The sequence below is a fragment of the Copadichromis virginalis genome, unplaced genomic scaffold (genome assembly GCF_057382275.1).
Source record: "Copadichromis virginalis isolate Kocher_CV1m ecotype Utaka unplaced genomic scaffold, C_Virginalis_male_GT1.1 unmapped_scaffold_1, whole genome shotgun sequence".
NCBI lineage: Eukaryota > Metazoa > Chordata > Actinopteri > Cichliformes > Cichlidae > Copadichromis > Copadichromis virginalis.
In genome coordinates, this window is record NW_028188589.1 from 10,693,411 (window position 1) to 10,717,150 (window position 23,740).

At 40.2% G+C, this 23,740-nt stretch overlaps 1 protein-coding gene and 1 pseudogene across 1 annotated transcript; both read right to left on the reverse strand.

Annotated features, from left to right (window-relative positions):
- Positions 1 to 5,939: 5,939 nt before the first annotated feature.
- On the reverse strand, positions 5,940 to 14,693 carry LOC146679826 (uncharacterized). The gene is made up of 9 exons (XM_085450357.1): positions 14,600 to 14,693; positions 14,132 to 14,203; positions 13,208 to 13,313; positions 12,561 to 12,631; positions 10,452 to 12,480; positions 10,193 to 10,366; positions 10,074 to 10,121; positions 7,828 to 7,926; positions 5,940 to 6,535 (listed from the first exon to the last, which is right to left on the reverse strand). The coding sequence occupies exons 1-9, from the start codon at positions 14,660 to 14,662 to the stop codon at positions 6,300 to 6,302; spliced, it is 2,898 nt and encodes a 965-aa protein (XP_085306483.1). The 5' UTR covers positions 14,663 to 14,693; the 3' UTR covers positions 5,940 to 6,299.
- Positions 14,694 to 14,808: 115 nt separating this feature from the next.
- Positions 14,809 to 18,752, reverse strand: LOC146679827 (histone-lysine N-methyltransferase Set8-like; annotated as a pseudogene).
- Positions 18,753 to 23,740: the final 4,988 nt, after the last annotated feature.

The window sequence follows — 23,740 nt, forward strand, 5'->3', positions numbered from 1 at the left end:
CACACTGCTCACATTGTTAAAAGGGAAGGGAAAACAATATTAGCATTAGCTGCTAATAATTATTCACCTAATTAGAGTTAGCCCCTAATGGCAGCCTAGTTAGCATTAACTCCTGACATCGTTATAATGCAGGGGAAAAGGGTTACCATTATCGGATAATGCTAATTTACATCAAATTAACAATAGTTAATAATAGAGATGGCACGATACCACTTTTTTATGTCCGATACCGATACCGATATCATAAATTTGGATATCTGCCGATACCGATATAAATCGATATAGTGTTTTTTAATCAACAAAACTGTTTTTTAAAATATCTTGCTGCATTTTGCAAGTCTGCAAGTTCATACTCAAGTTTAAAACAACAACTACACTAAAGCTATTCTGTTATACCTGTATACAAAAAAATATTTCATAGTTCAGCAATACTGATCAATCTAATAAACTTAGACCTACACCATCCTCCCTATTCTGGTATTTTAAAGAGTACTTAGCGTAAATATTAAGCAACCTAACTAATAGGGTTCCAACTCCCAGCAACAACAAAAATAAATAAATAAAAAATAGGGAACCACCCCTCACGCTCCACCTCATGATGCTTAATCGACGTAATCAACCTTAATTTGATGCAGTGTGAAAAAAAATTCACAGAAATCAATTATTTTTCAAGAAATATTAAATAGATTCAACATCTTTCTTCAACAAAATTGCAGACTGCACAGATGGTACCTTCCCAAAGTAAAAAGTACTATAGCTTACTAGGGTATATATATTAGACTTAATAGTCACTATGTACAGTAATTGACTTCTATTCATTTTACATCAAATTAAAACTTTGGGTGTCAGATAATTATTTAAAAGCTCGACATTTTAAATGAGAATAAGAAAGAAAAGTATGTCTTTGTGCCCCCTTTTCCAGTTAATGCCCTATCGGCCCCCCCTGGCTAAACTTTGCTAGATCCGCCCCTGCACAGTTACCAGCCGTCAGCTACGTAGAAAAAGATCCTGGAGTAGAAAGTAATATTAAATAAATTCTAACAACAGCTTATCAAGCTTAAAAGTGCTGCTGTTGATCAGCCGCTGGTTTCCTCTTTCTGGTGCAAAGTGGGCCAAAAACAAACAAGAGAGACGGACTCGCGACAGAAAAGCCGATCAGCTGATCATTTAAGCAGTTTCACGATTGAAGTAGCAGCCGGAGAGCGAGAGGCAGTCGCTTGTTAAGCTTAACGTGGGAATGCTTTACAAACATTCAGAGATGGACTTACACACTTGCTTTACTTCTCTCGGGATAACTTTGTCGGAGACGAAATGCCGGGTTGCTAGCGAAGCTCCACATGCTATCCAGACCACCGACAGGTCCCGCATGCCACAGCCGCTCTATCACGTGATGCATACTGCTCCAACGTGCTAACGTCCTGAGGTGAGTTACGGCGTGTTGCAAGTTTTGTGAGGTGCTTTCGTGATATTTAATGGATCGGATTACATTTTTATTTTTCTCCGATATCCGATCCAGTAATTTAGGTCAGTATCGGACCGATACCGATACGTAATATCGGATCGGTCCATCTCTAGTTAATAATGGTAGACTTCGTATCATTAGCTGCTGTCATTCTTACAAAGCAAAGGAAAACAATATGCTGCTAATGCTTTTTCATCTAAAATTAGCATTAGCCACTAATGGCAGCCTACTTAGCATTAACTCCTCACTAATATAATGCTAATTCACGTCAAATTTGCATTAGCTGCTAGCATCAGCCTAACTTAGCACTAGCTGTTCACATTGTTAAAAGGGAAGAGAAAATGATATTAGCATTAGCTACTAATAATTATTCACCCCTAATTAGAATTAGCCGCTAATGACAGTATACTTAGCATTAACTCCTCACATTGTTATAATGTAAGGGAAAAGAATTAGCATTATCTAATAATGTTGACCTTGGCTCACTGGAAAAGTTCAGAACTAAAGATTTAGGAGTGTTTCTCGATAGTTCTTTCTCATTTGAGAAACAAATGAATTCTGTTATTAAAACCAGCTGTAAGGTTTATATTGTTGATTGTCATTTATGCTTAGAAATATTTACTCATATATGCTTAGAGTTGTATAATCGATTGCATGATGATAGAGGTTTGATCCTTAGTAGTCTGTAAAGACTCTGTGTGCCTTCCACAGTGCTCTGGCATGCACACACCACTTGGGGCCATGAGAGAGGTCGTACCCTCTCTTACTGATTTATGGTGTAGGACAGGGGTCTCAAACTCAATTTAGCTGGGGGCCGCTGCAGGCAGAGTCTGGGTGAGGCTGGGCCGCATTAGGTTTTCCACAAGAAAGGCATGGTTAAAAAATTCCAATCTTCTCAAATCTCTTTATTTTTATTTTTTAACACAAAATATGAAAAATAAATAAACAAATTAAGAATTAATAAGAAAAAAAATCAATCTGTAATACATAAATAAAACAATAATAAGATATTTTTAGTCAGTGAACTTGTGTGTTTTTTTCAGTCTTCTATATCTGCTGTATTTAGATTGAAATTCTGTATTAACAGTTCTATAACCTTCTTCTGAACATGAATGGAACACTGTAGAAAATGAACTGTTCTTCTGAACATGGCTTCTCTTGCCTACTCCTTGCTGCTAGAGACCTGGCAGCGTTTCCTCTCGCATAGCCGAGCCAGATTTGGCCTGAGGGAGGAAGCAGTTGCGGCCCTCAGTATGTCTTGAAGATGATCATCCGTAAGTCTGGACCTGTACTTGGACTTATTGAAGTTCAAAGTGGAGAAGAGCTTTTGGCACAAGTATGTGCTATCAAAAAGGCACATGGTCCGCTTGAACATTCGGGAAAGCCGAGGGAAACTAGGGCTCAAGTCTCTCAAAAATTGTCCAAGCTTGTCTGCTTTTCCACTCACCTTCCTGAACTTTGCTTTGAGTTCAGAGTTGCACTGCAGCTCAATGAGCTCCATTTGAAGCACAGAAGGGGCATCTTGCACATCAAAGGAGAAGGGGTCCGCAAAAATGTGAAAGGTGGCTCTGTGTGTCTTGAAGTCAGCAAATCTGTGTTCAAATTCCTCCTGTAGCCTCAAAATGACATCAACATACTCGTCAGCACTGAATGGTGTGCCTGCATCCACGAGTGCCTTGCATGCTGGGAAATGGCAAAGGTTTGTCTGAGAGAGCTGAGCTTTCCAGAGCGCCAGTTTTGTGGAGAATGCTCTCACGTTGTCATAGGCAGCACTGACAAGTTGCCCCTGGCCTTGTAACGTCTTGTTCAGTACATTAAGCTCATGTGTCATATCAACAAGAAAAGCTGAGTCCATGAGCCATTTGGGATCAGTTAGCACAGGAACACTAACTCCATCCTTCTCCATGAAGGCTTCACTTCTGCTCTCAACTCAAAAAGTCTCTTTAATACATTTCCCCTGCTGAGCCAACGTACCTCAGTGAAGTCGAGCACATCCCCATATTCTGACTCCATTTCCTCTAAAAAAGCACAGAACCTTCGGTGCTTTAAGCCCCTGGATCTGATTTGGTTGATGCATTTCACAACAATAGACATCACATTGTCAAACTTCAGGCATTTGCTGCAAAGGACCTGCTGATGGATGATGCAGTGCAGAGCAATGGCCTCCTCCACGCCTTCCTCTTCCAGTTTGTTTTGTGCCACCAGTCCATGTTTCCTCCCTGTCATTGATGGCGCTCCATCTGTTGTTATTCCAACAAACCTCTTCCATGGCAAACCAACATTCTCAATGGCATCACACAGCTTGTAAATATCTGCTGAGCGGTGGTCTGGCCATGCATTGGAATTACTGTGAGCAGCTCCTCCATCACTTCAAAACTGTCATCAACACCACGGACATACATTGGGAGCTGGGCAGTGTCGGTGATGTCTGTGGTCTCATCAAGAGCGACTGAGTATACACTGAAACATTTGGCTTTCTCACACAGTTGGTCATAAATGTCACTTGACAGGTCAGAAATGCGATCTGCTGCGGTGTTGGCAGAAAGGCTGATGTTGCTAAACTGACCTTTCTTTCCCGGACAGACTATATTTGCAGCCTGCAATATGCACTTTTAGACAAATGCACCTTCTGTGAATGGCTTCCCTGCTTTAGCAATCATCTCACTAACCACGTGGCTCCGACTGCTGCATTATTCTCTTTGGTTGCTTTCTTGGAGAAATCTTGCTGCCTCAGTAGATCTGTTTTAAGACTGGCAACCCGGTTCGCTCTCTCGTCTCCCTGGTATTTTGCATCCACCTCAGCATGTCTAGTTGTGTAATGACGTTTCAAATTGTATTCCTTGTGCAGCGCAACTTTCTCTGTGCAAATAAGACAGGTCGGGGTGCCCCTGTGCTCAACAAAGAAATATTGCATTTCCCACTTTTCCTGAAATTGTCAGTGCTCATCACCAACCTTTCTCTTCACCGCAGGCTTTGAAAAAGACATGTTTGGGGCTATGTGACATTTATAATTCTACTTGGTGTCACTGTCGCATTGAAGTTTCAATCAAGCGTTTAGCCGACGGACGGGGAACGTCTCAACGCGTAGAGAATGTCATTTCTGCTTCTTTTTCTTGCAACCGTAGCACGGCGATCGGCAGATAAAAAGCCGGTAGCAGTCTCCTTTGTTTTTACGCTCGATGTTCATGTCTTTCATGACGACACGAACACCGTGGCGTTTGCAGATGGTAGAAAGTGCAGGGATAGCGAGCGCAAAAAAGGCGACTGCTCACGGCGCCGGGCTGTTGTTACAGGAGAAAGAAGCGGAAATGACACCGTGACATATAACAAATAACATCAGCTGTTTCTGATGTTAGTTGTTTTGACTGCTTTTACATTATATTGAAATATATGTAATGTTCATGTTTGCTGCAATGCAAACGCAGTGATGCAAATAAAAACATGGAGCCACAAATTACGGTGCGACCCTATAATTAGTCCGGGTTACCGGGGACTGTTGTTGCCGATGAACAGGTGTCGCTATGTGACTGCAGACTAAATTGGGCTGCATTGAGTTCATGACTTTTCTTTTATCCCGCCGCCTACGCATCACTGTGAGAGTTAATATGAGATCTCTCTCTGTGGAAAAATAACTTTAAATCCCACTGACGTGTGTATAAATCTATATACGTATAATGTCCCGCTGGGCAGCAACTTAAAAAAACAACTTTTTTTGAAGTGTTGTGAACGCAGCGCGCTGGGGCGAATGTCGGCGTTTGCCCAATAGAAAGGAGGAAGCCAGCCAGGCACAGGAAAGAAAGAAACACTCCAGGGCAACGCTGCTGGAACTTTGACTCATTGAGAAATGTTTCCCTGCTTGCATCAAGCCCGGCTGGTGTCCCCTGAGATCCATATCCCACCCTGATTGGTGGGTTAATTCAGCTCCGCCCACAACACTGTAAAGTGTCATACATTATCAAACTAACATTACATTTTCATATTAAGGTGGGGCCAAAAACTATCGTCCTGCGGGCCGCAATTGGCCCGCGGGCCGCGAGTTTGAGACCCCTGGTGTAGGAGGACACCTACTCTGTGTCTGGTTAAGTATAAGAGCCCTTTGTTAGGGGGACCGCTGGACTCTTAGCACCAGCTTTGGGGTCACAGGGTCACATCTGGAACACACACACATACACACACACACAGACACACACACACACACACACACACAGACACACACACACACACACACACAGACACAGACACACACAGACACACATACTGGTAAAGGTGAATTGGAAGGACAATTTTTTCAAACAAGATTTTTGCAACACTAAACGGACCCCCCTTTCCGCTTGTGCTAGATAGATGAAGTGCATCTTTAAAAATCCCATTTGAGTTGTACAACACAAATCTCACTTCAAAATTGTGAAAAACACACCAGAACTCAAAATATAAGAACCTGACAACATGGTGTAATAAGAGGACAACACTAATTAGGTAACTTGGCTCCTCCCCCTGACATGAACAGTAATTGTCAGGGCTAACTTTATTAACAGGACAAAGGCCATACACATACACAAACATGTATTTTGTGTGTATTAAAAGGGCAACAGGTGAATAAAAGGAACAAATTGAGTGCATTTTACAAAAACAGGATTGTTTTGTTAACAGAAATGAAAATAACTGGCAATATAAAATTATATGTCCTCTTAGATCAGATGCACTAAAACAGTGTCAACAAAATGAATTTACCAATCTTCTAATAGTAAAATTCTAAAATAAATAAATGAGAAACCAAAACATACAAAATATCTTTTGTAACTCCTCCAAGAAGTACTTTGGAGTTATGTAGACTCCTCTACATAGGATTTTCTTTTTTCTTCAACGACACGCCCCGATTCCTCACAAAATCTCTGATGTTTTGAATAGAACGACCAGCCAGAGCAGGATCTTCTGCAGTTTTGCATTGCTGGCATTCGATAATAGTGGCCAGTTTTCCTTTTTTGATATGTTCGCCAAAATACTTCATTATCGCAGCAACCTCCGTGGGAGACCAAGGATGCTTTTTGACCCTCCTTGCATTTTCCAGAGAAGCTAGAAGCAGAAAAAAATAAATGTAAACAAACTACTTTTTAAACAATTTTTAAATTAAAGGGGACGTATTATGCTCAATTGTGTGAGTTGACATGGTTGTAGGATGCAAAAATATAATGGCGATAATCGGCTTCCTTCAAATAAGCCGAAGAATTGAGTTCTGCACACACTAGTTTTACAGCCCTGCTAAGAACAGTTAGTGTTTAGTCTACACAGCCCAAAGACGGCCTTTGCATTGTCCACGAGGACAGGTGCTGAGGCTGTGATTATGCTGGATTGTGCAAAATACACTACCTGGGACCTAAAAGAGCTCCTTTTTTAGTTGTTGAAAACCTACACTTAAGGAGTCGGGAGGCAATTCATAACCAAATATACATACAAAAGCAACAAAAAAAAGTGGGTTTTGCATAATATGTCCCCTTTAAGGTGAATTTGTTGTAACAGTGTTTCTTTGGTATAAATCCTGTAATGCTGACTGTTTAAATACTTATTACAATGGATGAATACATTTATTTAAATGTAAAATTCTGAAAGGTAGCCCACATTAAGTCAGAATTCCAATAAATAGCTATGGCAAATCACTATGGATGGAGAGCATTTTATTCCACACACCGTTATACAACAAAAAACATGTATAGCATGATATTGTAATAATTTGAAATGTATAACATATACTCAAACATTTCATATATAACTGTCTGACTCAAATGTTTATTTAAAAACAAGGGTGGACCCTGCCTGACCATGAGGTGGGCCTTCAGGTTTTTTCAGTGAACATAATTTTCTTCAAGACGTTCAGGTTACAGCCCACAATTAGCCAAACCAGCCCAAATTTTCCAATATTATCCAGATTCTGCCTATGGGAATAAGATGATGTTCAGAGTATGGAGATAATGTAGAAGCCCAATGGTTGAGGAATCCTCAAAATTAAAAACCCAAATCATAATATGTTCTCATTGCTTTGTTTATTAATTGTTTTGGTGCATTGCTGTTTTGAAAATGATAAGTATTTAAATGTATTACAGATTAAAACAGGCATAGGGAAAGTAATTTAAACATTTATCCCATTACTTAATACAAGGTATTGTTCCACATTGAATGTGATTTATGTTTTACCTTACCAAGTAGGTTAATATAATTGTCTAACCAAGTTGTAGAATTATGGTACGGTCCCTGGCAGAAAGATGAGCATAGTCACCATACTGGCTTGGGTGGTGTGGATAACTGGGTTCAAAAATGCATGAAGTTTACATTTGTGCTTAAGTGACTTTTGTATGCATGTCACCATTTACCAGATTGTTCATTTGTTTTCTTCTTACTGCTTGGCTTCATCTCCTTGTTTAGTATTCTGTTGGGTTCAATGACCTTACCCGCTCCATTTTTACTTTGTGCTGAAAAACAAAACAAAACAGTAAGCATATATTTGTTGTATTAAATCTCTTATAATGTAATGTCAAATGCTCCTGAATGTGGTCAAGCAACTAATGGACCTTGAAATCTTGAATATGGTTTCTAAGATAAATCCAGAGTCGCAACTATGACTTTTAGTTTAAGGTGACACATGTGAATGTGGAATATGGCTAGAGCTATTACAGCTGATATTAAAAGATACAAGGCTGAATTTTTCTCCAAACAAGACTCCGGTGTAGTGATGGGATTTCGGGCTCTTTTTAGAGATCCGGCTCTCTCGGCTCGGCTCACTAAAAAGAGCCGGCTCTTTCGGCTCCCGAACCGGCTCTTCAGGTTATTTTGTTGCTTTCATTCATTTATTATTAACAACAATATAAAATTATGCACAAAATGAATTACTAATGTTTAAAAACGTGTTTTCTATGTATATATGTTCATTATATAAATCTGCTTTTATTTATTCACTCCACATAAAATTTAAAAAATAAATTATAAAATACAAAAACCTACCATTTACAATTTAACTTTTAAAATTTAAACTTTAAATTTAAAAATACCAAGTGCCCAGTGCTCAGCTCAGTGGGTAGACACACTGGCAGCTTCACTTATATCACACTTAATTCACTGTGTTTTATCTTCCCATCGCACTGATGAGTGGACAGTTTTCAGGTGCCCGTGCACCGGCTCTATATGATATCCTTTTCTTGCAGACTCTACACTCTGCCTATGTATTGTCAGTAAAATTTAAATGGTTCTAGATTTTGCTTCTTTTCTTGGTGTCACTCATTTTCTTTACTCCACCTTTCTAATGTGACGACATTGTCTCTTGTTGTTGCTCCCGGCTCTCTTTCTCTCTCTCTCCCTGCTGCTCTTTTCGTGTGCTACTGCTGTTGCGAGTGTAACTACCACCCCTAGCTCCTCCCTCTGCTCAGAGGCGGGAGGGGTGCAAACGGAAGGCTCTGTTTGCGCCCCTCCCGTCTCTACTCAGCGCAAACACAAGGCTGACGTGCAGCGAAAAAAGTGAGAGAGAGGGCAAGAGAAAGTAAAAAAAAAAAAATCCACGGCTCCCAATAAGGAGCCGGCTCGCATCGTTCACTTCAAAGAACCAGCTCTAAGAGCCATTTCGTTCGCGAACGACCCATCACTACTCCGGTGACTGGTCAACTTTCCACTCACCACTGATTTACTGTAGAAAGAGGATGAGAGCGTAGAGGGAATACTTCAGAAGCGCAAACCAGGTAAATAAAGAGTAGTAGATCAGCCCTCCACACACCAACTATTTTCATCTCTCTTGATTAATCTCATCTCCTTCTGTCTCCTGCAGGGCAGCTTCCTTTCTAACATCCTTCAACAAACCTTCCTCACTGTCCCTTGTTTGCACATGCCCAACACAACCTCAACCTGGCCAATGTAGAACAATGTAGACATTTTTTCCAACATGTGCAGTCCCAATGATATTGTTCTTCCTAATCCTATCCATTCTCTCCACCCTCAAAAAGAATCCCAGCATCTTTGCTTTCCCCAAACTCACCTCCAAGAACTGCAATCTATTAAGAACTCTGCTGCCCCCTTACTCTACTGCACTCACTCTAGAGACTATATCACCACATCCTAAAAAGAACATTACTGGCTGCACACTGACTATAGTATTGAGTGCAAACTCCTAATCAACTTTTAAGCCTTCAACAACCTCGCCCCCGCCACCCTGAGGGATTGTCTTTACTGTCACTCTCCCACAACACTGCTAACACTAACCTCCTTACCCCCATCATCAAAATCATAAATCTGAGGGTACAATCCTTTGCCACTGCTAATTGCACCCTCTGGAACTTCCTCTGCTCATTAGATTCTCTCTAGAACTTTAAATCACAGCTCAAAATCACCTGTTCAAACTAGCATTTCCTACCTGACCATCCTCCAAAACTGACCTTTCTATTCTGTTGAGCTGGTCTTTAGAAAGATCCTTGACTTTCTTTAAATTACCATTTGGACAAAGGTAACAATCACTGGAAAAATGATAGTAATGAATTATCTTTTTTTTTTTTACATAAAGATAGCAAAGATAGCAAAAGTGTCTAGGAAGTAGTTACAAAGGTAAAAGCTTCAATAAATGATGACAAACACATACCTGGAGGTTCCTTGACAACTTTCTTCATCATTCTAGTATCTATAGAATCTGTAATAAAGTCTATTAGTCATGTGATTTCATAAATTGAACAAAGTTGAGACTAATCACATTGTACTTACCAATCTGTGGATATACAAGATTTCCTTCATTGACCTCACGCTCCGCTCCGACCTCCTCACGCTCCGCTCCGACCTCCTCACGCTCCGCTCCGACCTCCTCACGCTCCGCTCCGACCTCCTCACGCTCCGCTCCGACCTCACTTTCTTCACTTGAATCTGTCAACTGTAGGTTATCTAACAAAATAAAAGATTGTCTTAATGAATTATAAGGTTATAGTGCAGGAAACGTGTATAATTCTTAACCTTAACACCACTTTACCTTCGATTTCAATCTCTTCAAGTGTTTTGCCTTGAAGGCTTTTGAGAGACCCTTTCTCCATGGCAATCAGTAGTTTGGATATTTTGGCAAGCTGGGTAGTAGCCTCTGGAAGTCTATAATATTCGCGATGAACACGAATATCATGACCTAGGAAGTTGGCAACTTGGTCTAACTCGTGATTCTTGAGGTTTAAGATCTGAGACAAAGTTGCGACATGTTTGCGCAACTGCGTTGAACGTAGGTGTTCAGGGTTTTCAGCCCCACATTCAGTCGCATAAATCCTCAAACAGTCCTGTCCTCTGTAGGGAGTCAGACAATGAGGTCTGGCAAACAGGAATATGTTTTCTGCCAGAACACCACAGTCTTGTCTTTTCTCTGTCAGCCGTGTTATGGCATTCACCATGTCTGGTGAAAGTAGCACTGCAACCTTGCGTCCTCGTTTACCCCTCAATTCTACACGACTGAAGTGTTGACAAAGGTAAAGTTCAAATTTTGTCAGTCCAATTGCAACATCCTTGTGCAGGGTACTAGTGTCTCTCTCCTGGAAGCCATTCAGTGTCATCTTTGAAATTTCTCCCCCTCTTCTCCTGTTAAATAGTATTACATTTGCCATGGTAGCTTTACAAAGTTCACTGTATGATTTTGGTGAACTATGCTCTTCCAAGTCCTTCAGTGCTTGTTCTGTAGTCTTCTCCAGATGTCTATGAAGACGCTGAACATCTTCTGTGAAAGGAAGTGTGGAAGGCTTGTTGAAGTGCCGCTCGTTTAGTGTGGTTAATGCAGTATGGGAGATGAGTTCTGACCACTTTGTAGCATAAAGGGTTTTGAAACTCTGGGTTGACTTTATCAGTGCACTGTCTTCTGCCATCAGTGCTCTGCAATGTATAATATCACAGACTTTCTGCAGTGAGTGTCCCAACTTTAAAGCAAGGCTTGGAGTCGAGTAGCAGTTCTTTTCTTCATCATACCCACACACCTTCTTAACAGCTTTGATAACCACATTGAAATTTGCAGGTCTTACAGCATCCTCAAAAGTGTGTATTGAGCATTCTTTCCGAAGTGTGAGCAGAAGTCTTCCACATTCTCGGAGTGTCTGGCGAATGTAGTCAAATTTGGTGGGATCTTTCCCATGTTTGTTAAAGAATGATTGAGCAAGCTGAAGAATAGAGAAGTCACTTCGCACAGTAGAAGTTATTTCATCATCTTTCATGACAGCTAATATCTTCCAAACACCGGGGGAAACTTGCTGACACAGAGCTGACTCACTCATACAGGCCAGGGACAAGACCTTTTTTCGTCCCCCCTCTGAATTGGCCTCCACTGGTTTTGAAGAACATTTACGAACATGTCTCCAAAGATCTCTTTTAAGATATAATGCCTCGCAATAAATGCAGTGAATATAGTCTTTTCCTTTGTAGGGTTTTTTTGATGTGCGTCTGGTTTTTAATGATCCAATCCCACTTGCGATGACCTCCGAGTTATGTCTGTGGTTTCCTTTGTTTCGCAGCTTAGAAAGCATTTTCAAACGGTCTTTGGACTTCTTGGGAAGACTTAAAACTCGAGCAACATCTGCATGTGATTTCTCATGAGTTTTTAAATGACGTGTAAACTTTGTCTGTAGTTTTCCACAAATGTAGCAGTATGTTTTGTTTCTTAGTGAGGAGGATGTTTTTAAGGAATCTTCAGCCGTAGTATTAGAGTCATCAACAATGCCTTCAGCATCAGACTTTTCTGCTGTGGCAATAACCCCTGATACGTCGAGCTGTCTTGTGCCAATTCCATCTTCAGATATTGATTCGGCATCTTCTGAAATTCTTTGTCCTACTCTCTCTAAAAAACTTTCTAGGCGAGGTCTTTTCGTTTTGCAAGCAGATTGACTGCTGGAGATCTCAGAGTTCTGTACTTGTTTGCAACTTATATTTAAAGGCTCTGATTTGTTGTCCCATGAGCTGTCTGAGTCAGCTATAGAATCTGGCACATATTCCTCTTCTGATGAAGCCCCCTCACTTGAACTATCTTCACTAAAGACCTAATAACAATCAAAAACACAAAGTAAGACTTTGTTTACCTTACATATTTTACTGAGAAGAATTCTGCAAAAACACTTACCTCTGGAAGAGGTTCAGTGAGGTTCACCTTGTGGCTAACATAACATCTTTTGTGCCAGGACTGGTAGCAAACTAGACAGAGAAAAATTAAGTTAATAAAAGAAAGGTAGTTAAAGCCGCTTTCCCCAATTTAAAAAAAACAGGCTAGATGGAAGCATAAACACAGTCAAGAAGGCTCCCCCCTCCCATTGGATATTATCCATAGGCCACACCCCCTGGTGTGCTTTGCTGCTAAACAGGCCAGTGCATAGTGTGGTGGAGCCATGTTAATGTAGAATTTAAGGAGTCAGGAAAGACTGTTCTATCGTTTTTCTGGACTGAGCCATGTTATTGGCTGATGGTTTTAGACAAATGCAACAGAACCACTTCATTTTTTTTTCTTTAATCTCCAAACAACATTTATAGCTATGCTTTGTTAAAATGTTGTTATGAACATGAAAAAAAAATATGTTAAGCTAACTTGTTTTTGCAAATTGGGTATAGCAGCTTTAATAATGACATGGTAAGTAAATATGTAAAAAGTGCAGATGTAAAAGGTTCATTATGAACATATATCATATTTACTTATGGATTAGTTTTTATAGTGTTCCTTATGGATCATATTTAAGATATTCTAATGTACCCAACCTTCCATAATTAAATAATTACCTTCACATCTCACACCACTCCATTTCAGAGGCGAAAAAGGTCCTCCACATGCAAAACATTTTTCTAAACTTGACATTTCGTCAGGGACTAGATCATGATCGCAGTCCTGTTTGGTAAAAAAAAAAAAAAAAAAAAAAAAAACAGTGTAATCAAAAACAAAATTCATACTTTTGTGATGTAAAATATCACAACCAAATAGTTGTTTTGGTTCCTCTTTAAAAAGGAGTTAAGGACGGAAGAAAAAAAAAAAAACAGGTTCAAGTGTTACTAAAACTATTAAATCAATTTTTGTAACTTTTGCAATGCAAAATTTAAAGGGAAAAATACCTGCTGTATATAGATCAATTTTCAAAACAATTTGTTCTTCTAGGTTTTATATTATGGTATATATTACAAAACCACAATGAAAAGAAAATTCATTGTGGACCCACAACACCCAAAAAAGATTAGACTTACAATTTGTTCTTTCTGAAATGAGAAGATGTGTCCAAAGTTTTGACTGGGAGTGTAAAAAAGTATAATTAAATCATGAAGTCATGAATCCATCAAGACATAACGGATGGCCTTTACACAACAATGTTACATAAATGTGCTTAGCATTAACAGGAAAGAGTTTAACGATTGTTTCGGTTGTATTTACATGCTCCTTCCTATAGTAAGCTTCATTCTTGCTCCTTGATCAGCTGAAATTCAAATATGCGATCTAACTACATCAGAGTTCATTTCAACCAAGCCGAGAACTACGTCTTTATGCAAACCAGATTTAGGGTTGGGGTTTCATACTTCTTGTTTCAAATCTCAGTCCTCCTAATGCGTGCATCTTACTTGGTCAAGATAACCAAGGACCCACATACCTCAATACTGCCTAATAACTAGCACCTCAGTCTACAACTAAAACAATCTGACACTGAAACTCCAATTTACCTTTGTTGCGTCGTTAGGAGAGGAACTGGCTGCATTCTCATCCACAGCCTGAGATGGCACCATGTTGGATTTCTAAAGAAGAAGCGTGAATAATGAATGGCAGTCTTTGGGTCTAGCCAAGATGAATACAGTCCTCCTAATGTCTGGACCTGTCCAGTTGAGTATTACACAGGACCCGTGTGTGTATGCACAATTGCCAGAGTAACTCTCATTGATCTGAATTAATTTCTAAACTCAGTCCTCCTAATGTCTGGACCTGTCCAGTTGAGTAATACACAGGACCCGTGTGTGTGGGCGCACTTGTAGGTAGAACTCAGTTGTTTATACTTCCTGTTTCAAATCTCAGTCCTCCTAATGCGTGCATCTTACTTGGTCAAGATAACCAAGGACCCACATACCTCAATACTGCCTAATAACTAGCACCTCAGTCTACAACTAAAACAATCTGACACTGAAACTCCAATTTACCTTTGTTGTGTCGTTAGGAGAGGAACTGGCTGCATTCTCATCCACAGCCTGAGATGGCACCATGTTGGATTTCTAAGGAAGAAGCATGAATAATGAATGGCAGTCTTTGGGTCTAGCCAAGATGAATACAGTCCTCCTAATGTCTGGACCTGTCCAGTTGAGTAATACACAGGACCCGTGTGTGTATGCACAATTGCCAGAGTAACTCTCATTGATCTGAATTCATTTCGAAACTCGGTCCTCCTAATGTCTGGACCTGTCCAGTTGAGTAATACACAGGACCCGTGTGTGTGGGCGCACTTGTAGGTAGAACTCAGTTGTTTATACTTCCTGTTTCAAATCTCAGTCCTCCTAATGCGTGCATCTTACTTGGTCAAGATAACCAAGGACCCACATACCTCAATACTGCCTAATAACTAGCACCTCAGTCTACAACTAAAACAATCTGACACTGAAACTCCAATTTACCTTTGTTGCGTCGTTAGGAGAGGAACTGGCTGCATTCTCATCCACAGCCTGAGATGGCACCATGTTGGATTTCTAAGGAAGAAGCGTGAATAATGAATGGCAGTCTTTGGGTCTAGCCAAGATGAATACAGTCCTCCTAATGTCTGGACCTGTCCAGTTGAGTAATACACAGGACCCGTGTGTGTATGCACAATTGCCAGAGTAACTCTCATTGATCTGAATTCATTTCGAAACTCGGTCCTCCTAATGTCTGGACCTGTCCAGTTGAGTAATACACAGGACCCGTGTGTGTGGGCGCACTTGTAGGTAGAACTCAGTTGTTTATACTTCCTGTTTCAAATCTCAGTCCTCCTAATGCGTGCATCTTACTTGGTCAAGATAACCAAGGACCCACATACCTCAATACTGCCTAATAACTAGCACCTCAGTCTACAACTAAAACAATCTGACACTGAAACTCCAATTTACCTTTGTTGCGTCGTTAGGAGAGGAACTGGCTGCATTCTCATCCACAGCCTGAGATGGCACCATGTTGGATTTCTAAGGAAGAAGCGTGAATAATGAATGGCAGTCTTTGGGTCTAGCCAAGATGAATACAGTCCTCCTAATGTCTGGACCTGTCCAGTTGAGTAATACACAGGACCCGTGTGTGTATGCACAATTGCCAGAGTAACTCTCATTGATCTGAATTCATTTCTAAACTCAGTCCTCCTAATGTCTGGACCTGTCCAGTTGAGTAATACACAGGACCCGTGTGTGTGGGCGCACTTGTAGGTAGAACTCAGTTGTTTATACTTCCTGTTTCAAATCTCAGTCCTCCTAATGCGTGCATCTTACTTGGTCAAGATAACCAAGGACCCACATACCTCAATACTGCCTAATAACTAGCACCTCAGTCTACAACTAAAACAATCTGACACTGAAACTCCAATTTACCTTTGTTGCGTCGTTAGGAGAGGAACTGGCTGCAATCTCATCCACAGCCTGAGATGCCACCATGTTGGATTTCTAAGGAAGAAGCATGAATAATGAATGGCAGTCTTTGGGTCTAGCCAAGATGAATACAGTCCTCCTAATGTCTGGACCTGTCCAGTTGAGTATTACACAGGACCCGTGTGTGTATGCATACTTTTCAGTATAGCCTTTATTCATTTAATACTATTTATACTTATACTGTACTATTTACATTATACCTTGCTTCTCCATGGCCAGTTGGAATCACCATAGTTATAGGTGATTTCTTCTCCTGGACCAATATCTTTGATTGCAAACAAACAGAGATGGGGCCTTCCATCCACTCTGGTAACTGTCATTTTACTGTTTGGATTCACATTATCGTCATTTACAAGTCTGCCAAGTGAGCCGTCCTCTCTGGTAGCATCAACACTAAAACAAAAAGTATACAATAACAATTACACTCTGTAAAGAAAGTCATTAAGTATATTAGGTTGTAGAACGTCTGAATAACATTTTAATATTCAATTCAAAATATTATTTGAATATTATAATTTGTAAACCTCATGTATTTTATCCTTTATCAAAGCAGTTACATACCATAACTGTTTTCCATTGAACTTGAAATCAAATATGAAAACCTTGAGTGCATCATGGTAAAGTTTCATTCGGTTTTCTTGTTCCTCTTTAGTTATGATTTGTCCTCTGTACTCAAAAAGAAAATCTCCCTTTTGAAATGACCGACAGCTGAACACACCGCGACCTAAAGACACACATCAAAAACAAATTGGGCAATAAACTATAAACCATTTAATTAAAATCCTTCTTGTTTTTAAATATGTTTTTTATTTGATTATATTGTATTATTTATTTTGGAACATGTAACATGTTCATAATTCCTTGGGGAAAGACGAGGAAAAAATAGAAATATAATAATAATAATAAAACAAGTATAATTATATTCGTGATTATTAATTTTCTCATGCATGGTATGCTACAAAAAAACTACAAAAAACATAAAAATTTCTATTTTGAGAAGCTGACTGCATTCTTTGGAATCAACTCACCTTTAAATGAATCAATATACCTCACATCAAATCCTGCCTTGTCTTCACCTAAGGAGCAGTAATACCTAGCATCTTGTATGGGATTTATTTTAGCTCTCCGTGGCCTTGTTGCCGCCATCCCCTGCAAAGATCAGGTATTAATGACTTTAGAAATAACACATTATACTACAAAATGTATGTAGACATAGAAATAAACAGATCGAAAAATCTATTTATGTTGGGGAGAGCTCCCCTAAAGGTTCCAAATATCTGTGTTCCTCCTATCTTGTATCACTGTGTGTCAGAGGCTGCATGCCCTACCTGTGGAAGTTCTGTTTCGTATATTTTATTTGGTCTAAGGTTACTGCAAATCTTAATGAGTTAATTTTCATATCCACATTTCCTTAACCTTTTATATTTCTTAAAGTTATAAATTAAAATAATGATTTAGTATGGTTGAACAATAAGCATATTTGTCCTACAGTTTTTGTTTCATTTGTAAAATATTTTCTGAAAACAGATCTCACTAGTTTTAAAACCACAAGTTTTGTGATGCTAAAACCAAAATTAATCAAACCAACAGCAACAGAATGTCAAACTTTTGCTACTAGCATGCTGGCTAGCTAAACTGTCAAAAATTAGATGCTTTGGTGTATCCGAACGTAATATAATAACCTATATTACTTTGCTTTATTGGATGAATATATTTATATAAACATCATGTGTAAGGGAATTTGTATGGTTCTCACCTGATCTTCCACGAAAGCAGTAAGATAAAAGCTGTCTCATTAAATCCTCATGTCGTGCACCTGAACTCTTTAGTGTCCTCTTCTTCTTCTTCTGCTCTTTAAATGTTCATGGTGGTTGGCAACCAGCGTAGATGTACATTAGCGCCCCCATAGTGCTGAGGAGTGGATATCATTGGCCAAGAACAGTGGATTAACACTGGGATTCTTGCAAATAGAATGCTATGATGTAATAGAGTTAAATTGCTCTAGTGCATTCTGACATAACTCACTTGGAATATGTAGACTTAATAATACTGTATAAAATGTAATTTTTCCAAAAGACTGATATTTATGCTTCTAAATTTTTAAAGAATGAAACAAAAGTAGTAAATGGGGATGATGAGTTTTAGTAACAACTTCAAAGTTATTTGGCTAAAAGAGTTTTAAAATTCAAATAATTAACTTGGACCAAAAAGGCATATTATTGCTACAATGAGATTGGTGAATAAAAATAGATTAGACCACAGATATTTAAGTATTGCAGCAATACAATTAATTTTCATGACCTTAAGTGTTTTTGTGATGCTTTCTTTTTCTTTTTAAATAGTAAAAACTCATGACATAATTAGGACAAAGTTTATAATGAAATAGAAAAATCTTTATTATTGTGGCTGGTCTGGGATGCTGCTGCAGGTGAGATGGACTCACCTGCATTGTATCTACAATCTGTTACAGCAACCGTATAATTATTGTAATTGTTGGACAGCGCGAGGGAACGACCGGCTCAGGTGAGCCACAGGCTGGTGCGCTAGCGGGATGGGGGTGCCGCTGGAAGCGTGGGCGGTCCCTGGAACCACCTCGTCACCAGCGCCGCTAGATCTACAGGCGAACGCCCAGGTAGTCACTTCCCCGTGGCTGGGCTGGGGCGCTGATGCTCCAGGCCTATTCCCTCGCTTGCTCATGGGGGGGGGGAGGTGGCTCCTCGGTCTTAGTCGGGGGAAGAGGGTATGTGGCGGGGCGTGTTCTGCGATGCCGCTGCATGTGAGATGGACCCACCTGCACGGCATCTATAATCACACCACGCTGGCTTAAAACTTGTGCTCTGCTTGTGGTGTTGTTTGTGGTGATGTGTACGGCAGACACAAACATACCTTCCCACCCTCATACACACAACCACAAACACTCGGCCCTCACCCAACGTGGACACAGACATAAATGGACACTGTACACACAATCACACTCCCCAAACATTCTCTACATCCCAGGTCCAGGTATTCTTGCCCCGGAGGGGGAACTCATACCCAGACCCAGATGTTGCCCTCCTCCCTGAGGTGGAAATCAAGCAGACCGTCCCCGGCTCCGCAGTGGCAGGGGGCCGCTGCAACCCAGGCCTCGATCAGATGGCCAATTCCACCTTCAGGCCCCCCCGCCCTGACGGCTGGCAGAGAGTGGGGCTCTGTGAAGACCCCATGCCTCCCTCCGCTCGCTCATATGTAGTGTTGCTGCGTGCTGTTCTAAAGTGCATTTAAAACACGGGAGGAGATGTCATCTGTTCTTTTGATATTCATCAGAACCCTGGCTGCAGCATTTTGGATCAGCTGAAGACTTTTAGTTGCATTATGTGGACTTCCTGATAGTTAAGAGTTATAGTAATGCAGCCTTGAAGTAACAAAGGCATCAACTAGTTTTTCAGCATCACTCCTGGATGGGATGTTTCTAATTTTAGCAATATTACGGAGGTGGAAGGAGGAGACCCTAGAAACCTCTTTCATGTCAGATCTAAATGACATGTCTTTGTCAAAAAATAACACAGAGGTTCTTTGCTTTATTACTGGAGGCTAATTTAATGCCATCCAGATGAAGGGACTGACCAAGTAATTTGTTTTTCTGAGCTTCTGGTCCAAAGACAACTTCTGTCTTGTCGGAATTCAAAAGGAGGAAGTTTGAAGACATCCAGGTTTTTATGTCTTCCAAGCATGCCCGTAATCTTTATAACTGATTAGGTTCATCAGGATTTAGGTGTGCATAGCTATGGAAATTTATCCCATGCTGTCTAATGATTTTACCAATAGGGAACATATATATAGTAAAAAGGATCAGTCCAAGTACAGAACCCTGTGGTGTACGCCACAAGTAACCATAGAGGTTGAAGAGGATTTATCATTTACGTAAACAAACCTTGAGTCTGTTGGACAAGTAAGATTTAAACCAGCCTAGTGCTGTTCCTTTGATCCCTGCAACATTTTCAAACCTTTCTATGAGAATATTGTGATTGAATGTGTCAAAAACAGCACTGAGGTCCAGTAGAACCAGAATGGTCACCAGTCCATTATCTGAGGCCATGAGAATATCATTAGTAACTTTCACCAGAGCTGTTTCAGTGCTATGATGAGCTCTAAAGCCAGATTGAAACTCTTCAAACAGGTCGTTATTGTTTAAGTGCTAACACACCTGATTGGCAACTATTACCTCAAGAATTTTAGATATGAAGGGAAGATTAGATATAGGTCTATAGTTCATTAAGTTGTCTTGATTAAAAGAGGGTTTCTTAAATAGAGGTTTAATTACAGCAACCTTAAAATCCTATGGTACGTATCCATTTTCTAAAAATAAATTCATTATATCCAAAACTGGAGCAACAATTAAAGGAAATACCGCTTTAAATAGTTTGGTTCGGGATTAGGTCTAACATGCAGGTATGTATGTAGACCATGTCTACATACCTAAATGTCATAGTTCAGCTGTGTGCAGGCAGGAACGAGGAAAAGGACCCAAAATGCAGACTCTCGGAAGACTGGAGTGAAACTCAAAAACGGCAGCTTTATTGCTGGTTGGAAAATAAGAGACAATACAAAACTAATCCACGGGGAGACACACAGCACAGGATTAGTGCCGTTTACGACGTGACAGGGAGCACAGAAAATACAGGGCTAAAATACACAGGGCATAACGAGGGGAATGAGAGGCAGGAGGTGAACACTGGTGGGAGACATCAGGGCTAACGAGACCAAGGAAGCAAAACTGAAAACACTGACATGAGACAAAGGCTGTATCCCAATTCAGGGTCTGCAGCCTTAAAGTACGCAGCCTCAACGATCCTCAAAGGCTGCGTACTCAAAGACCGCTAAGGCCGGAAGTAAGAGGCTTGTGAAATGGGACGGTCTAGCCTCCATCGCGCTGCCCAGGTTGCCTAGCAACCATAACACCAATCGCTGGAAACGTTTCATACAGTTTTGTTTGACAGAAATGAAAGAGAACATATTTTGTTTGTGTGTTTGTTTCTACACGAGCTTTGTGTGATTTAATAAGTATCTGAGGCTGAGACCACAGGACTGTAAAACATGATTGTTGGCCTTCATATTTGTACTGCAGTCATTTAAGATTAGCTAGTAAATAACAATTAGCTAATGTTGTTCATGAGACTAAAGTCAGTGTAAATATGATATGGCCAATATTATAGTTATTATATTAATCATCATAAGCCATTACAGCAGTGAGTTTGAACTCTCAAATCAAATCACTTCTACAGCACATGTGAGTGAAATTCATGTGAGTGAACTCTGTGTCAAATATAGTCATGTAAGGTTTGGTTCCAGTTACGACCCGATTGCTTCAGCCCATAAAGTGATTTCTTTAGTCTATACACCAGTTTATTAGTCTCACTTGATTCTGTCTCAAAACCTTCTGGTTGTTGTATATATATTTCTTCATTTATTGGTGCGTGTAGATGGGCGGTTTTTACATCCATCTGGTGAACCAACATATCATCCTGAACCACTTTCTGCATCAAAACTCTCACACTCGATAAATTAGCAGTCGGTGAAAAAGTCTCCTCATAATCAACTCCTTTTGTTTGACTAAAACCTTTAGCCACAAATCGAGCTTTATATCTGTCTGATCCATCTGAGTTCTTTTTAACGGCATAAACCCATTTACCCCCCACTGCTTTCTTACCCTCTGGTAAAGTGGTTAAAGTAAATGTGTCATTCTCCTTAAGGGATTGAATTTCTTCATTCATCGCTTTTTCCCATTCTTTTGACTCACTTGACACAATAGCTTCACTAAATGATGTGGGTATTTCACACAACAATCTGTAGCAATAATCAACACTAGTTTGCATCTGTTCATTTTCACACTCTTTCACATCCGTGATATAATCACTCAAATAATCAGGTCTCTTTCTGATTCTGGATGGATAACGTGTAGCTCCAGCATCTACTTTATCCTCAGTTTTAACCTCGGACTCAGTTTGACTGCTTTCACTACCATCTGGAATGTCCTCATCCTTCGTCTGTTTGGGTTCACCATCTTTTCTGGATTCATAAACCTCATCTTCATACATCTGATCACTCTGTGTTTGTTGATCCATTGTCGCGGGATTTAGTATTTTTATCAATCTGTGCTTTTCAACCTTCCCGGTTTTTGGGAAATAGATCAAATATGCTGGACTATTTTTGTCATATCCCAAGAAAACACCTTTGTCGCATCTTGGATCCAGCTTTCCCCTATTTTGTTTATAAGCATAGCACAATGATCCGAATTTTTTCATTCTAGAAAGATCAGGTCTTTTTCCAGTTAACATCTTATACGCTGTCTGACCTGTGCGTTTGTTAAAACATCGGTTCCTAATCACTCCCGCGGTTTGTACTGCATATGGCCATAAAGACTTTGGCAATTCGCTCTCAACTAACATGCATCTCGCCATGTCAAAAAGTGTACGCCAGTTCCTCTCTGCTGTTCGGTTTTGATGAGGCGAATATGGTGCCGAAGTTTCCTGCCTAATGCCGTGTCTACTTAATAAATCTCTGAACTGACTGCTTGTAAATTCAGTTCCATTATCAGAACGAATGCACTTGATTTTCCCATATGACGCCACATCTGCAATAAATCTTTCAGTTGCTTGAGTTGTATCACTTTTGTGTTTCAGATTATATACAAATGTTGCACCTGAATAATCATCAACAAACGACAAAACAAACTTAAACCCTTCTTTAGAGTTTGGCGTAATCGGACCAGCCAAATCCGTATGTACCAACTCTAATGCTGCCCTGGCCTTTTCATCCGGTTCTCGGTTCCTAGTTTGAATAAACTTCCCTTGTATACAGGCTTCACATTGCATATTTTTGTTGATTTTACCCTTAATTTCCATTCCATCAACGACATTTTGCAGATTTTGAACATCCTCATAATTACAGTGTCCTAGGATTTCATGCCACGTTTGCATATCAAAACATCCATTACATTTATCTTCAAACTCTTGCACAGTGTTTATAAAGAACAGTCTCTCGTGTTCATATATAGGGAATTTTGTTCCATCAACATGTTTAAGAAAACTGTCCCCGTGTTTGAAAACCACAGTGGCTCCGTTACTAGTAGCTGCTTTTACTGACAAAATGTCCTGTGGGAACGATGGAATGTAGAGTGCTTGTTTCAATGTTACCTTGTGGCTGTGTCCTTTACTGTCGATCATACTTATCTCAGCATCTCCTCGCCGCTTTGCAGCTCCTCTGCTCCGCCTTCCGTCAGCCAACTCTACACAATGAGCCTCGGGTTGAAATGTGTCATCAAAAGTCTTAAAACTCTCGATCTTCGTGAAGATATGTGACGTCGCTCCCGTATCCACCAATAGCTGGTTATTCAGCATCTCTTGGCCGCCGTCCGGGACCCTCTGGGGTTTGGAGCCCGTCTTGAACGCGTAGTCCTTCTCCACGACCCCTCTCGCTTCATCCCGTCTTAGCTTCCTTCTACAGGTCGCATCTTTGTGTGTACTACTCCGGCAAAAACTGCACCATACTCTAGATCGGCACGTTCTTGCAGTGTGTCCCTTTAGTCGAAAATTTAAAACACACAATCTCATTATTCTTTGATCTTCGGTCATCTGCTCGCCATGAAGTAGAATCCTGGTCTGATTGCACTTTTGTCCTCATTACGTTGTCATTAGTTAT

Coding starts and splice junctions, on each gene's coding strand:
- LOC146679826 (XM_085450357.1), bottom strand. CDS start 14,662: ATGGTGCCATCTCAGGCTGTGGATGAGAATGCAGCCAGTTCCTCTCCT. Junction 10,367..10,451: donor TGAAGAGATTGAAATCGAAG/GTAAAGTGGTGT, acceptor TTATTTTGTTAG/ATAACCTACAGTTGACAGAT. Junction 7,927..10,073: donor AGTTGTCAAGGAACCTCCAG/GTATGTGTTTGT, acceptor TTTGTTTTTCAG/CACAAAGTAAAAATGGAGCG.